The sequence below is a fragment of the Leptidea sinapis genome, chromosome Z (genome assembly GCF_905404315.1).
Source record: "Leptidea sinapis chromosome Z, ilLepSina1.1, whole genome shotgun sequence".
Lineage (NCBI taxonomy): Eukaryota > Metazoa > Arthropoda > Insecta > Lepidoptera > Pieridae > Leptidea > Leptidea sinapis.
The window spans coordinates 11,300,746-11,313,783 of record NC_066312.1 but is presented as its reverse complement, the minus strand read 5'-3'; the positions used below and the strand labels follow the sequence as shown (position 1 = coordinate 11,313,783).

General features: G+C 34.6%; 1 protein-coding gene across 4 annotated transcripts in view; it reads left to right on the top strand.

Annotated features, from left to right (window-relative positions):
• The window catches only part of LOC126979022 (CCR4-NOT transcription complex subunit 1-like), a 31,793-nt gene extending 19,736 nt beyond the window's left edge, over positions 1 to 12,057 (top strand). For 2 of the 4 annotated variants that reach the window (XM_050828173.1, XM_050828172.1), the window contains exons 13-17: positions 2,912 to 3,340; positions 4,995 to 5,179; positions 5,500 to 5,763; positions 7,612 to 7,793; positions 9,201 to 9,350. In XM_050828173.1, the coding sequence (XP_050684130.1) occupies positions 2,912 to 3,340; positions 4,995 to 5,179; positions 5,500 to 5,763; positions 7,612 to 7,732 (999 nt within the window). In that variant the 3' untranslated portion in view covers positions 7,733 to 7,793; positions 9,201 to 9,350. Of the gene's footprint in view, positions 1 to 2,911; positions 3,341 to 4,994; positions 5,180 to 5,499; positions 5,764 to 7,611; positions 7,794 to 9,200 lie in introns of all 4 variants that reach the window. The other 2 variants (XM_050828171.1, XM_050828170.1) reach the window with 1 other exon arrangement.
• The last annotated feature ends 981 nt before the right edge of the window (positions 12,058 to 13,038 follow it).

The following is a 13,038-nucleotide window of genomic DNA, read 5'->3' as shown; positions in this document are numbered from 1 at the left end:
TTCACGTCTGTATTTCTGAAGGGTTAGAGGTGTATTTTTTCCACCCACGTTTCACTATGTTTAATTCCCACGTAATAGGGGGCGAGCATCTACATTTCTGAACTATGGGCTGCTAGTGAGAAATTTCCTATGAAAAACTCAATAACTGCCCCATTCCATAACCAGGCCGGGTACAAAACCCGGTCCGGGAATAGAGTACATATTATTAATACGAGGATGGTCAAAGATATCTTTGATAAAAAAATCCGTGAAGAACAATTTCTTAATAGAAGTCTATTAGAATTATCTTTATTGGATAAAACATTTTTGAATTAAAATGTCAATACTCATTTGCCCAGTAATAAGAACAGCTACAGTGCCATTCATACCAAACCATAATAATGTTTACACATTTTTGCTTCACGGCAGAAAAAGGTGCCGTTGTGGTACCCATAATCTACAATTACAAATTTGGAATTATTTTCAATGTAACTTGAAGAAAACTTCAAATAATTCTACATTAAAGTGCTTACGTAATAACTTATCAAAAATGTGAACTCATTTAATTTCGAACATAATAAACAAATCTAGAATTAAAAATGGTGCAGTGTGTAGGGTGCCTTTAGAATAGACATTTACACACACACAGAGTAGTAAATATCGTGTTTCAAAGCACAATGCAAAGAGTATTAACGCAGACAGGCCGATCTTTTCAACCTAACATATTTAAAAAAACACAGAATGTAAAAACACAGTTACAATTGCACTAGTTTTTATCCTATAAACGTGTTTTATTTAAATTTGTAACACTCGCGGAAATCAGAAAAATACTAATGGTAAATACTAACACAACATAGTTTCATAATAAGATTAGAATTAAAAAAAAACTTTATTGGGTAATACGTAACTACAGTAAATACAATTTTAGAAGTATTTTCAATGTCAGCTAAAGCAAATGCACATACAAAATAACTTTGTCTTCATGGCAAAATGAGAACACAAATTGCTTCACAGCTGCAATGAATCGTAGGCATTTTACTATTATCTGATATTATGTCACATCTACGTTTTTCATCTGTTTAAGGTCAAAGAGAGTTTAAAAAAAACAGCTGATTAGGGTTGAGGGAATCATAATTTTTCCGAAAACTTAGCACTTTAAATATTGTATTAAAATATAATGCTAATTCATTTCTAACTTCACATAGTCATTAGAGATGACCTAAGGAATGTCTGGTTCAAAGCATAGTAGACCCATTTAGTTTCACCTTGTATAATAAATAAAATAATGTTTTTATAAGAATTTGTCAATAATATATCATAGCATCAAAAATTTATTCGTAAAATATGCACCCTGCTGTCGTAATGAAATTGTTTCACAGCAGAACTGTCAAACCGTGCGTCAATAAATTCTCTCATAGAAATTATGTATGCACATCAAAGGAAAAACAACTTTGTTGTTTTTATTTAATTTAGCAGCATTTTCCTATTTATTCATTTTATAAGAATTTATTTTATAAGAAATAATTGTATTTTTTATTTTTTAAGTAAACGATGTCATAGTGTATCCTATTCCTACACTGTTTAATTTGCGTGTGATGTTTGATACTTACCTATTTCGCATTTCAGTCCGCCATCAACGCATTTCAAAGTTTTGGTCATACATTACTACATAATACATTAATTAAGCTTCAAATGATCAAATTTATTCTAGTCACTACACGAATATCCTTTTAGCCATCTGCTAATCTATTCAGCTAGATGTTTATTTGAGGATGGGGATACAATCCTGCCCATTGTTCTTTAGGGTTACATTTTACCGGAACACCATGGCTGCGCAACCAGTCGCCGATACCAACAAAATACAACTCCATACAGAGTAACTCACCTGGTGGCTTTTTAATTGCGTTTGTTAATTGCATACAATATGGATATTTTCGATTCAGAAAGGTCTATTTATCGAAATTCATAGAAGACCATTAATTTAGGATAATTCCTCATCAGATTATTCCCATAGAGATTTATAAATGAACTTTCTTGTCCTACTTGGATACAGCAGTAGTGCTATCTCTTCAAGGCACATTTTAATACCGTCTCATGTCGTGGTGTGGGCGACTATGTTGCCTGGTTTGGTAGCTTACGGACACCAAGGTGGCGCGACTGGTTGCGCCGCCATGGTGTCGCTGTGAAATATAGCCCTTATGACAAGCCTTTATGTTTACTAATACAATACGGTGTCATGGTTAAATATTACTAACTTGTACCATTATCTGATTTTGTTATAGCAGACAGAATTGATGAAAACACAATGTCCCATTCCTGTTTTTCGTACACTGAAACTTAGTCGCTAAAGGACTATTTACGAGTCATTGCACTGTATATTCAGTTTAATTTGATTGTATTTATAGTAGTTTGGTTAGAATTTAGATGACATAAACATAGATGATTTATACGTCTAGATAGACTATGATTGCTGTGAAAACTGTAAAAAAAATTGATTTATTTTGAGCAATGCACGCACAATAACACAAAGTGTCATACAAATCGCGAGTGTAAGACGTAGCTTATCATGCACACTAAACTAATACTCCTGGCCTGTTTTCATCGGTTATCTAACAGCAAGAGACTATCTAGACTTATAAATTATTTAAGGACAAATTATAAAATAGATGAATAATATAATTTTCTGCAGTTAAAAATGTATAATCTATACCTAAAGATTTAATAAATATATAAATGAGGCTTGGCTCCATTGGCATAAAAATATTTGAATAGACTCTAGAAAACAATATTATCACATTTATTTCTTTTTTAATTCACGCATAATAATACGTATCTAATCTATTTAGAATTATTATAATTAATATTTGAGATTATGTTTTAGGCTACTTTCTATGTTCGTGATTTTTTCACATAATAGCTCTCACTTTTACAGGGATGGGGGATGTACTCCACACTGCTCATTGATCTGTTTAAATTCCTGGATCCGTTCTTGAGGAACACCGAACTAGCCCCACCTGTAATGACGTTATACAAAGGCACGCTCAAAGTGTTGCTCGTGTTATTGCACGATTTCCCCGAATTCCTGTGTGACTATCACTACGGCTTCTGCGATGTTATCCCGCCAAATTGCATACAGATGAGGAACCTGATACTGTCCGCTTTCCCTCGCAATATGCGTCTCCCAGATCCATTCACGCCAAATTTGAAGGTGGATCTGCTTCCCGAAATCAGTTTGCCCCCTCGCGGTGTAATAAACTACAAAAACATCATACCGCAATCGCAGTTTAAGAAAGATTTAGATGCGTATCTGCAGGCGAGGACACCAGTAACGTTCCTGTCCGAATTAAGAACTAATATGCAGGTATGTGCTTCACTAATGTATTATGTAAATTAAGGACTAACATATATCATATACAGACAGCCGGTATCTTTGGCACTTACTAACGGCCGTTTCCTGATATACTATCTACAGATAGAGCTAATTACTATACATATAAAGTGAAATGAATAGAATAAAATATCTTGGAAAACAGATGAAACTGCTACTATGATTATTGTAAGCGTCTGGGTGGTAACATTCAACCTCTATTCTACAAGTGGAATGAATGCCTAAGAAATATATAATTAATGACAATTAATATAGTATTTTTTTATTATTAAATCCGTGTTTTCAAGGACAGGAGCTTAACTTATCTCAGGGTGGCAGTTGCTTCGAATTGGGACAGATACAGGAATGACCTACACTTTTGTGGATGAATCCGGTGCTATTAGCAATAAAGGAGTATACATACATTATCACGCCTCTTTTCTGGTAGAGGTGTTTTAAAATGATTCAGAAGAAACATACTGAAAAATCTAATATAGTCACCTGACGTAAACTTGGAAAATTAACAAGTTTAGCAAGGCCAGACATCATGATGTTTTCTCAATAGTAATAACGATTTTTGATTACCCTTACTGTTGCTGTAAATCGGTGTAATGAAATGATTATCGCCGCTTACATTGTCTTGCAACATCAGAGGAATCACAGGAGCGTTGTCGGCCCTTAAGAAAGGTGTATGCGCTTTTTTTGGATGCAACACTTCCTAGGGTGGTAGATGGTCTTTGTTTGAGGTTCTTTCATGCCTCAACCACTTATCGTATCGACATGAAACAACCACCATTCGATGCGAAATTTATCCTTGATGGTTTATGGCTACCTATTTTTCTAATTCCTACGTTCCTACTTTTTAAAATTCGTTCAGCGAAGCGGGCGGGAACGGCTAGTTAATAATAAAATAAATTGCCGCGTAACTTTACTGAGACAAGACATACTTTCTAAGATAAGATGGATCACCAATCCACCTAATTTGATATGAACGTACTGCTGACACAAGTTATTGTATTCATACCTCTTTCATACTCTATTTTAATTTTAAATATATTTATGATTTTTGTTTTGCATGGAATAACGAGTACATTATATTTATATAACATATATATTAAATCTATTACTATTTAAATACGTTCTTTTTTGGTTTGATTTGTAGTTTTATCTTTTTATATTAAGTGTATCCTGTGAGTGTTTTGTGAAATAAATATTTTTCTTTCTTTCTTTCTTATATTTTTTAAGAATTAAAAATTTGGCAGTTGACTGCCGATAGAAGTGTACTTTTAGTATTACAATTAGAAATTTTATTTTGTTTAAAAAATATTAAATTATTAATTTCAATGTATTTTTAAAACTTATTTTCAATAATATATTAATAAAACAAAAACACTATTTCAACAATGCACAATATATACAGATTGAACTTTTCACTAAATCCATTCGATTTCACTTATCAGATATATACAGCACCCAATCACCCAACTAAAAAGTGTCCATCTAATATTTGTATATATATTTATATTTCATTTTTAAATATTTATTTATCGCGTACGCCAGTCACGCGATTTTCACTTCTATAAATTTCTTGATGTAATTGAACGGGGTATATCTTTAACAAATAATATGTGATGCGTTATGTTGTTAGGTGGGTAGTGAGCCGGGGCGTAAGTACAACACTCAACTGATGAATGCCGTAGTGCTGTATGTGGGCACACAAGCCATCGCCCACATCAGGGCAAAGGGACTATCCCCAAACATGGCAACTATCGCACATTCCGCTCATATGGACATCTTCCAGAACTTCTGTGTAGACTTTGATTTCGAGGGACGGTAAGTTATAATCTTACTTCTTCTATATTCGATCTCTAGTGTGAGATTATTTAAAACTAGCTGACCCGACAGACGTTGTTCTATTCATAATAAAAGAAAAAATTGCGGATGGAATTTTGGAAAATCCGTTCTTAGCTGACCTCTAAATTTCAAGTCTTTAGCGTCCATTATTAGAATAGGCAAATGGTTCAAGCCCGTACAGCCGTATTCGTTACTTAATAATTAATTGTCAAAACTATCTTAACTAGTATAACTTCTTGCGTGCATACATAAGTACACACACACTTTTTTTTCGGTACATGATGTTTTTCTTTTCGTAGATACATATTCCTGAACGCAATAGCGAATCAGCTGAGATACCCGAACAGTCACACACACTACTTCAGTTGCTGCCTTCTATACCTGTTCGCCGAAGCCAATAGCGAGGCAATACAAGAACAAATCACCAGGATGCTTCTAGAAAGGCTCATCGTGAATCGACCACACCCATGGGGCCTGCTCGTCACTTTCATCGAACTCATCAAGAATCCTATGTACAAGTTCTGGTCGCATGAGTTTGTACATTGCGCGCCGGAGATTGAAAAGTGAGTAACTGCCTTTTTTATACAAAAATATATCCATATACATATATCGCATAATATGTAAATTTAATTTTTTTACACATGTTTATATATGTAATAAACATAAAATCGACTTATTATTTTACTGCCTTAATAACTATTTAAATTATCAATACCCCCTTTTTAAGGATGTCCCACGACAAGTGGCATTCAGAAAACATAAAAAATCGTAATTTGTTCTTAAGCAGCACTGTACTTTTTTTAAAGCAAGTATTAATCTGATCTCATTGCATTGATATTTAGTTCTATTTCTATACTGCATTTGCGTTTATGACATTTCAATGTAAAATATATTAGAGTCGCTTGGCCAAAGCGTAATTCAATAGAAAAAAACATTATGAAAACAAAAGGATTTTTTTGTAACTCAGTGGAACTTTAAGATGCTCAAGCTGAGACAAATTGATAACATTTAGCAATTTGCTTTTTAGGAATTCTCAAAAAACATAATTAATTGATAAGATTACAAGAAAACCCATAAATATCAATTAGCTGTCATGACACGCCATATCACAAAAATTTAATTGACTTTGGTACAGAAAAATACTAAAAACTTCCATATTACATATAATAAATTCCTATCAATTTGAAATATAAAAATTACTGCCACCAGCGCCACCCATCACTACCTATGTTCGTCGGAGTGGTCATGTCGTCCTTTATAATGTGTGCAAAGTTTAATCTCAATTGGGCTAATAGTATATATTATATATATATATAATAGAACAAATTGTTAGGTTTACACAAATTATTATTTTAAATGTTCAGTTATAATTTTACGCCCGTTTTAATCCTTTAGAAACTTTTAAACGAAAGAGATTTTTAAACTGCTTGGAAATATAATTATTCTAATTATATTTTGCGAGTTTTATTTTTTTCGTGCGCCTTAACTATTGTCCTCATCCGATCATCATGAAATTATGACGTAGGTATGTATCACACTCATGTGTGTACCCAGGGTACATGTATGACTAACACCTGAGAAGTTCGCCTTGTTTCATATCATAGTAATAACTTTGACCAATAATTTTTAACCGACTTCAAAAAAGGAGGAGGTTCTTAAATCGTCTTAAAACTGCAATTTTTGGTGTCGGTGTCATCCAAGATAGGTTTGTAACTACATACATAGTTATAGGTGAGATGTGCTTGAGTCGTGCGGAGACCAGAGAGCGGGCCGCGGCTGAAGGACACCGATCCCAAAAATAACAATAATCGTAACTAGAATTAGATTAATTAATTAGACTGTATAATAGTACGCAATTATTTTTATACTTTTTAATGCATATTATATCTATTGTTTTGGAATAGTGTTTTTGAAGTCGGTTGTTTTTTTTGTTAATTTGTTTATTTAAATAAATTGTACGTACACTACTCGCCTTGAATCAGCAGTTTATTTTTATTTCGATTTAAACATCGATATTTTTTAGTTTTTTAAATTCTTAATTATTAACCAATGATGTCATCTCTATCAGTGGTTCGTGGGCGGAACCTACGCCACTTTATTTTATTTCGTTTTTTTGTACTTTGCTCTTACTTTTTTGTACTTTCAGACCACTTTGTTTAATTTTGTTTTATTAATTTTCTCGCCACACACGCACCGTTCCCGAATTTGAAAGTCTTTAAGGACTAGTATATTTGAAGGTGTTTTTTTCTAGCCTAATAGGTATTTTCGCTTTGTATAAAGAATACGGTAAAGGAACCGTCGCCGCCTTGAAGGTTCGTTAGGATTCGACTTCCACGAATCATGAGATTCGCGGGCTTCACTCTTAATAGAACCGCCACCGCGGAATCTATTAAATAAATTATTTTTTGTAGATTGTTCGCGTCAGTGGCTCGCTCATGTATAGTGGAGAAGCCAGCACTCGCCGCCCCAGGAGTTGCTGGACCGTCGTCGAGTACAAGCGGGGGCGGGGGAGAGAGGGACACGGTTGAGTAGCGTAAAGCCATTTGGGAGTCTTTCCGGTTCAAGCCCCAGCTTAGGAGCTTCCCCGAGTTAGGTGAGTCGTAGGACCTAGTAGCTGGTTTTGCCCTAACCTACATTTAGAGGACACTTAAACGACTCGCTTTGCGTTTTTGTTTTGCTATGCTAGGATATATTGGCTTAAAAGTGACCAACCTGACTGTAAGTGACTGAACTGCTTCAACAGATGTAGAATTTCTCTAAGTTTCCAGGCCCTCCAGGATTTCCACACTTGGCCTACCAAGTGATGGTTATCTACTATCTATCTACTACCTTAGTAGTGGGAAGATAACCATCACTAGCTACTGATTCTATGAAAAAATTACGTGCAGGGTTGTGGTTCTGTATAGGGTTTTGTTTTACATTTTCAATATCCATTAGTATTATTACGTCATACCTAAATTATTTTTTATCTGTAGACACATTGATATCAATGACAAATTGATTTTTTTTATGTGCTACTTTGCAATCAGTAATCTTTTGTGAGGTTTAGTCGGTTCAAGTGCGTCCTCCAGCGAGGACTCTATTCTTTGTGTTTCCATAATACACATGAAAGGACGTCTTTCCTCTTGATAGGTTTTTGGAAAGCTCCGCGTGGTTAGACTCGCCACAAGTACAATTTGGATGATTTTTCAGCTGTTCTTGTTGTTTTTTTCCATAAGGCCTGAATATACTCTTTTAAAGTCGTCATAATTAGGTGAATTGTGGAGTTGGTGATAAAACACGGAACATGCGCCATGGTGTTCTGTAATATTGCGATTTGATGGTGTCTTGATGTTTGATATGTTGACTTCGAACGTAGTAGTAGTTAGTAGGGGGAGATATGTGTCGCTCTTGGGATAACGTTCATTGGCCCACGCCAACCGCGCGAGCGAACTTTTTTTACGGAATTTTTTAAAAGAAGTTACCTTCCTCGCAGTCCAACTGACGAAGCTCAGAACCCCTTGCCTGTGTGCTTACAGGGTTAGGAGTCTGAGCCACCCCTTACGGCCTGGATAGTTCTGTCGGGGCTATCGTGCCTTATCTTGGGTAGAAGACCCACTACTGCGGGTGTCGGGGACGTGTATGTGTCTGACTGGGTGATGTGCGCATGTAGTCCACGTGGCGCCCCTGGACTAACGCTACTGTTAAGATCGGCTTTTCGTAGTTGCACATCACCAAGGAACATATACACCACTGATGCCTACCACCTTCCTACCCCAAATGTTAGTAGTAAATCTAGATCGTAACAATGACCGTAACAAGTTTAGCCTTACCTTAAAGTTCAAAAACAATATTTGTCTATCTGAGGCTGAGCGGACTTTGCAGTTAGAAAGACGGCTGTCCGTGCATCACTTCAAAATACACACTTTGAATTTTTTTTTAATATTAATGAATACCATGTAATCTTTTAAATTGTTGACTGATTAACTGTTTCAACACTGTATTAATTTTAAATTTACAGTCTCTCAAGAGGCGCAGGCGGAATGTGCCCCGCAACCCTCGACGTCCCAGCCCACACCGAAAGTGATGCGGTGGAGCAAACTGTTCAAGAAGTAGACGCTGAAGCAGCGTCAAGTGGCGAAAACAAAAGCTTAGTTTCTGAAAAACAAACATGAGTTACTGTAACTCATGTGTTTATTGCGATCTAAGCTTTAGATGTAATGATAAGTGATGTTTGTTTCGCCGGACACAGCGCCAATTTAGTTTGATAAGAACTCATTTAAACTATAATTTTTTTTTAAGTATCATATATTAGACATAAGTTTCTGCACATGTTTCTTCTTCAGAACTCAGCTTTTGATTGAAATGAAATGTGATGTATGTTTCGAGGGAGACAGGGATAAAATGCCATTTCGGTTTTATTAGTATTTAAACTGTTATTTCTAAGTATGATATCTTGATTAGGAAGGTCGTTTCATGTTTTAGATTCCCGTTTCGAGACGGAGAGAATAGATCACGACCCTAGTGTATTTCAAGCGTTTCGCTCGTAAGCAAATGCTTTTGTGTAATCATATAATTGTAAGTTTTCGAATCCTAAAAACAATAAAATATTAAGAAAACACTTTTAAGTATAATAAGGGTTTTAAAAATTCATAATGTTCTAGAATATTACTAATTGTGTAATTTTTATTATTGAACATCGGGCTTATAACATACGCGTTTCAACTGTTCAAATCACACAAAATGCTTTCTAAATATGCTGCTGAAGGATTACTAGCTTCATGTGTAATATAATATTTATATTGCCTAAAATTCTTAGGCTGAGATCTTATAGAGCGTACTTACACTTTACTCAAGTAAAACTCAACTGAGTTCAAGTTAAGCGCAATCTTTTATTTGGTATTTATAGTGGACTTATACTAAGACAGCCCAAGAAAGGTTAAGCGCGCGTTTCATTATACGCGTACTGTGTATAATTAAACGAGCGATTGTCGATTATTAATAAACTAAACTTACAATAGAAAGTCATTTGATTATTAGTTTTATTGAACAAGTAGAAATCTATGCATAATTATTGCCCTATGCGGTCTTGTTAACTTATATGATATGAGAAACAGAAAGCATTTTAGATGCGTGACCGCTACGGATGACAAGAAAATGATACAAACACACCTACATGACAATGAGAGGTACAAACACCTAACTACACCGATGTGTGTATTATACGGGAATTTTAAAACGACGAGGAACAGCTGTTTTGAGGATGGAAGGAATTATGGTCGTCCTATTTGTTCTGCTTATACTCTGGGTTAAGTTTCCTAAGTCTTCATTATGGTGGACTTAAGTTCCAGCTAAGCTCAAGGTTAGCGCGCATTCAAAGCGATGTTTCTAAATACGGACTCAACTCGCTAGATTAGTCTGAGCAAAGTCTATGTTCGCTCTTAGATCTCAGCCATAAGTCCGCCATTAGAGTACCTGCATGCTCACTGATATCCTAATAGCGTTTATTTGCGGAAAATCGTCTGAATGATAACAAAGTAGGAACATATAATAATTATGAATAACATCAAGTAGGTACAGTTAAGAAATAATTTTGAGAAAAACACGTCGTAGGTCAGGAACCTGTCACGACTTACGATAGAATATTATACAGTTTACATTCTAGATCGTATAAATAGTAATCTTTTCGATTACTTTTTTTTTAACTTTCGATTAGTTTACTTAAAAAAATCCTTAACAGTATAAGTTCTTTAGAAAGAAATCGAAATTCAGTAAAATCAAATTGGTCATTGAGATTCTACAGAACGCATGTGTTTGTCGCAATACTGGGCCTAATGTATCCTAATAATTTGAATAAAATTCATATTTTCTAACTGTTGTAATAAACGCCCTCAATCGTTCGGTAGCTGTAACGCTGCGGCTTAACTCTATGCCGGTTGATAGCTGAAATACGTTTCGGGATCAAATAAATGAAATATTTCCCAATGACCGTTCTATGTACTTAAATTTCTTAAATAATCTCAGTCAAAATGATATTTTGATTAGGCCGCAGGTGATGATAGTTGTTCTCCGTAGTAAAGCCCACGTGAAAATGATCGTGTAGTTGTTCAATAATATAAATTATACACACGTATAACGTATATAAAGTAACTTAGTACGTCATAAGATTCTATTGCTTAAATAACTCTCGCGTTTTGTTGATTTACACAAAATCGATTCAAATCTCACATATACTGATTATTTCAGCTAACAGTGATTTGGGTTTACGTACAAATAAAAAAGGGTTAATTTTTTTTTGTTTAATTAATTATGGTTGAATAATATTCTAGATGCCTTTAGTATGTAATTGCTTAACTACGTAAAATAGGATTTTTGATCTTTATAGCTTGTAGTTCGTGATTGTTTCAATCCATATTAAATAGGGTCTATAATCTTTATATTTCAATATTGTTAGTTTAAATAGTATGTAGAATGTTTAAACTTATCTTCATGTTTAAAATAATGAAGTCCGTTACGTACTATATTATAACTAATGGATTGTATGCCAGATAATATATCTGAAGATCCCTGTTCGAATGTTGAGCGGTGTCATTTATAATGAGCGCAGAAGTCGCAAAATAGGGCCTCAGTGGAAAGGACCCGAGTTTTTTTCATCGCACGTATGTTGACGTAACGATAATATAAATGTACGCGACTATTATTACTATTCTTGCGCATAATCTCGCTCACCGCTCAAGATCCGCAGCGATACGTACGCTATAGCAGTAGATTTAGTTAACATTTATCGTGACTCGTATATTCTATCATTCAATGGTATCTAGAAGTCGTAGTTATAGTCAGTTTTTTGAATGTATTTAAAATAAAAGTGTTTTCATCTATTGATGTTTTATTTCTGATAGACCATTGTCTATCAGGTTATACCATTGTATAACCTCAGATTAGAGATAGATATCTACATATAAACAGAGATACTGCTCCCACAATGTTAAACGGCCGTTAATTGCATAAGAGGAGTGATGGTGGTGAGCAGTAGGAACTTAGAGAAATAATTTTTTATTGGTTTCTGTCGACGTTTCGAGTGAGCTGTGGTTGTATCATCTTCTTCACACAGGTATGTAATTATTATTATCATATTATGATTATAATTAAAATGATGCTTAGTGGTGTTTCCTGGGGTTTGAAATACAAATGATTCATGTAAGTAGCATCTATCATTAATTTAACTCTGGGTTTTCATAATAATTACTGGGCAAATAAGACTTAACATCTTATGTCTAGAGGTGACGAGCGCTATTGTATTGCCGCTCAGAAATTTTGTGCTTTTCAAGAATCCTTAGCGGCACTGCATTGTAATGGGCAGGGCGTATCAAATACCATCAACTAAACGTTCTGCTCGTCTCGTCCCTTAAACTCGTAAAAAAAATAGCTTACCGTTTATTATGTTTATCAATTTGGATTTGATTGTTTGTATTTTATTTTTGAATGTGAGTACAGTTAAATTTAAGATATATGAAATTTATTTTTTAATTTTAAAAGGCAAAGAGGGTCCTATTGGAAAGTATGGTGTTTTTTACTAGGTAGTTATTTAAATCCAAACTGAAGAGCTAATAGGGGTTGGAATTTATGTACCTACGCTCGATATTTCAAACGTAACATTGTCATACAATAGTATAGTGGATCACTTCTGCCGGATTACACTCTTTTCTTCCGCTACTAGCCGTCAACGCGATATCAAAACGGAAAGATGTCCGATGGGGTGTTAACCCCGGAACATACAAGACAACGATATACTTAAAACAATATGCTTAGTTAAGCATAAATTAATATTCATCATATAAATATTTGCACCTACCGGGATT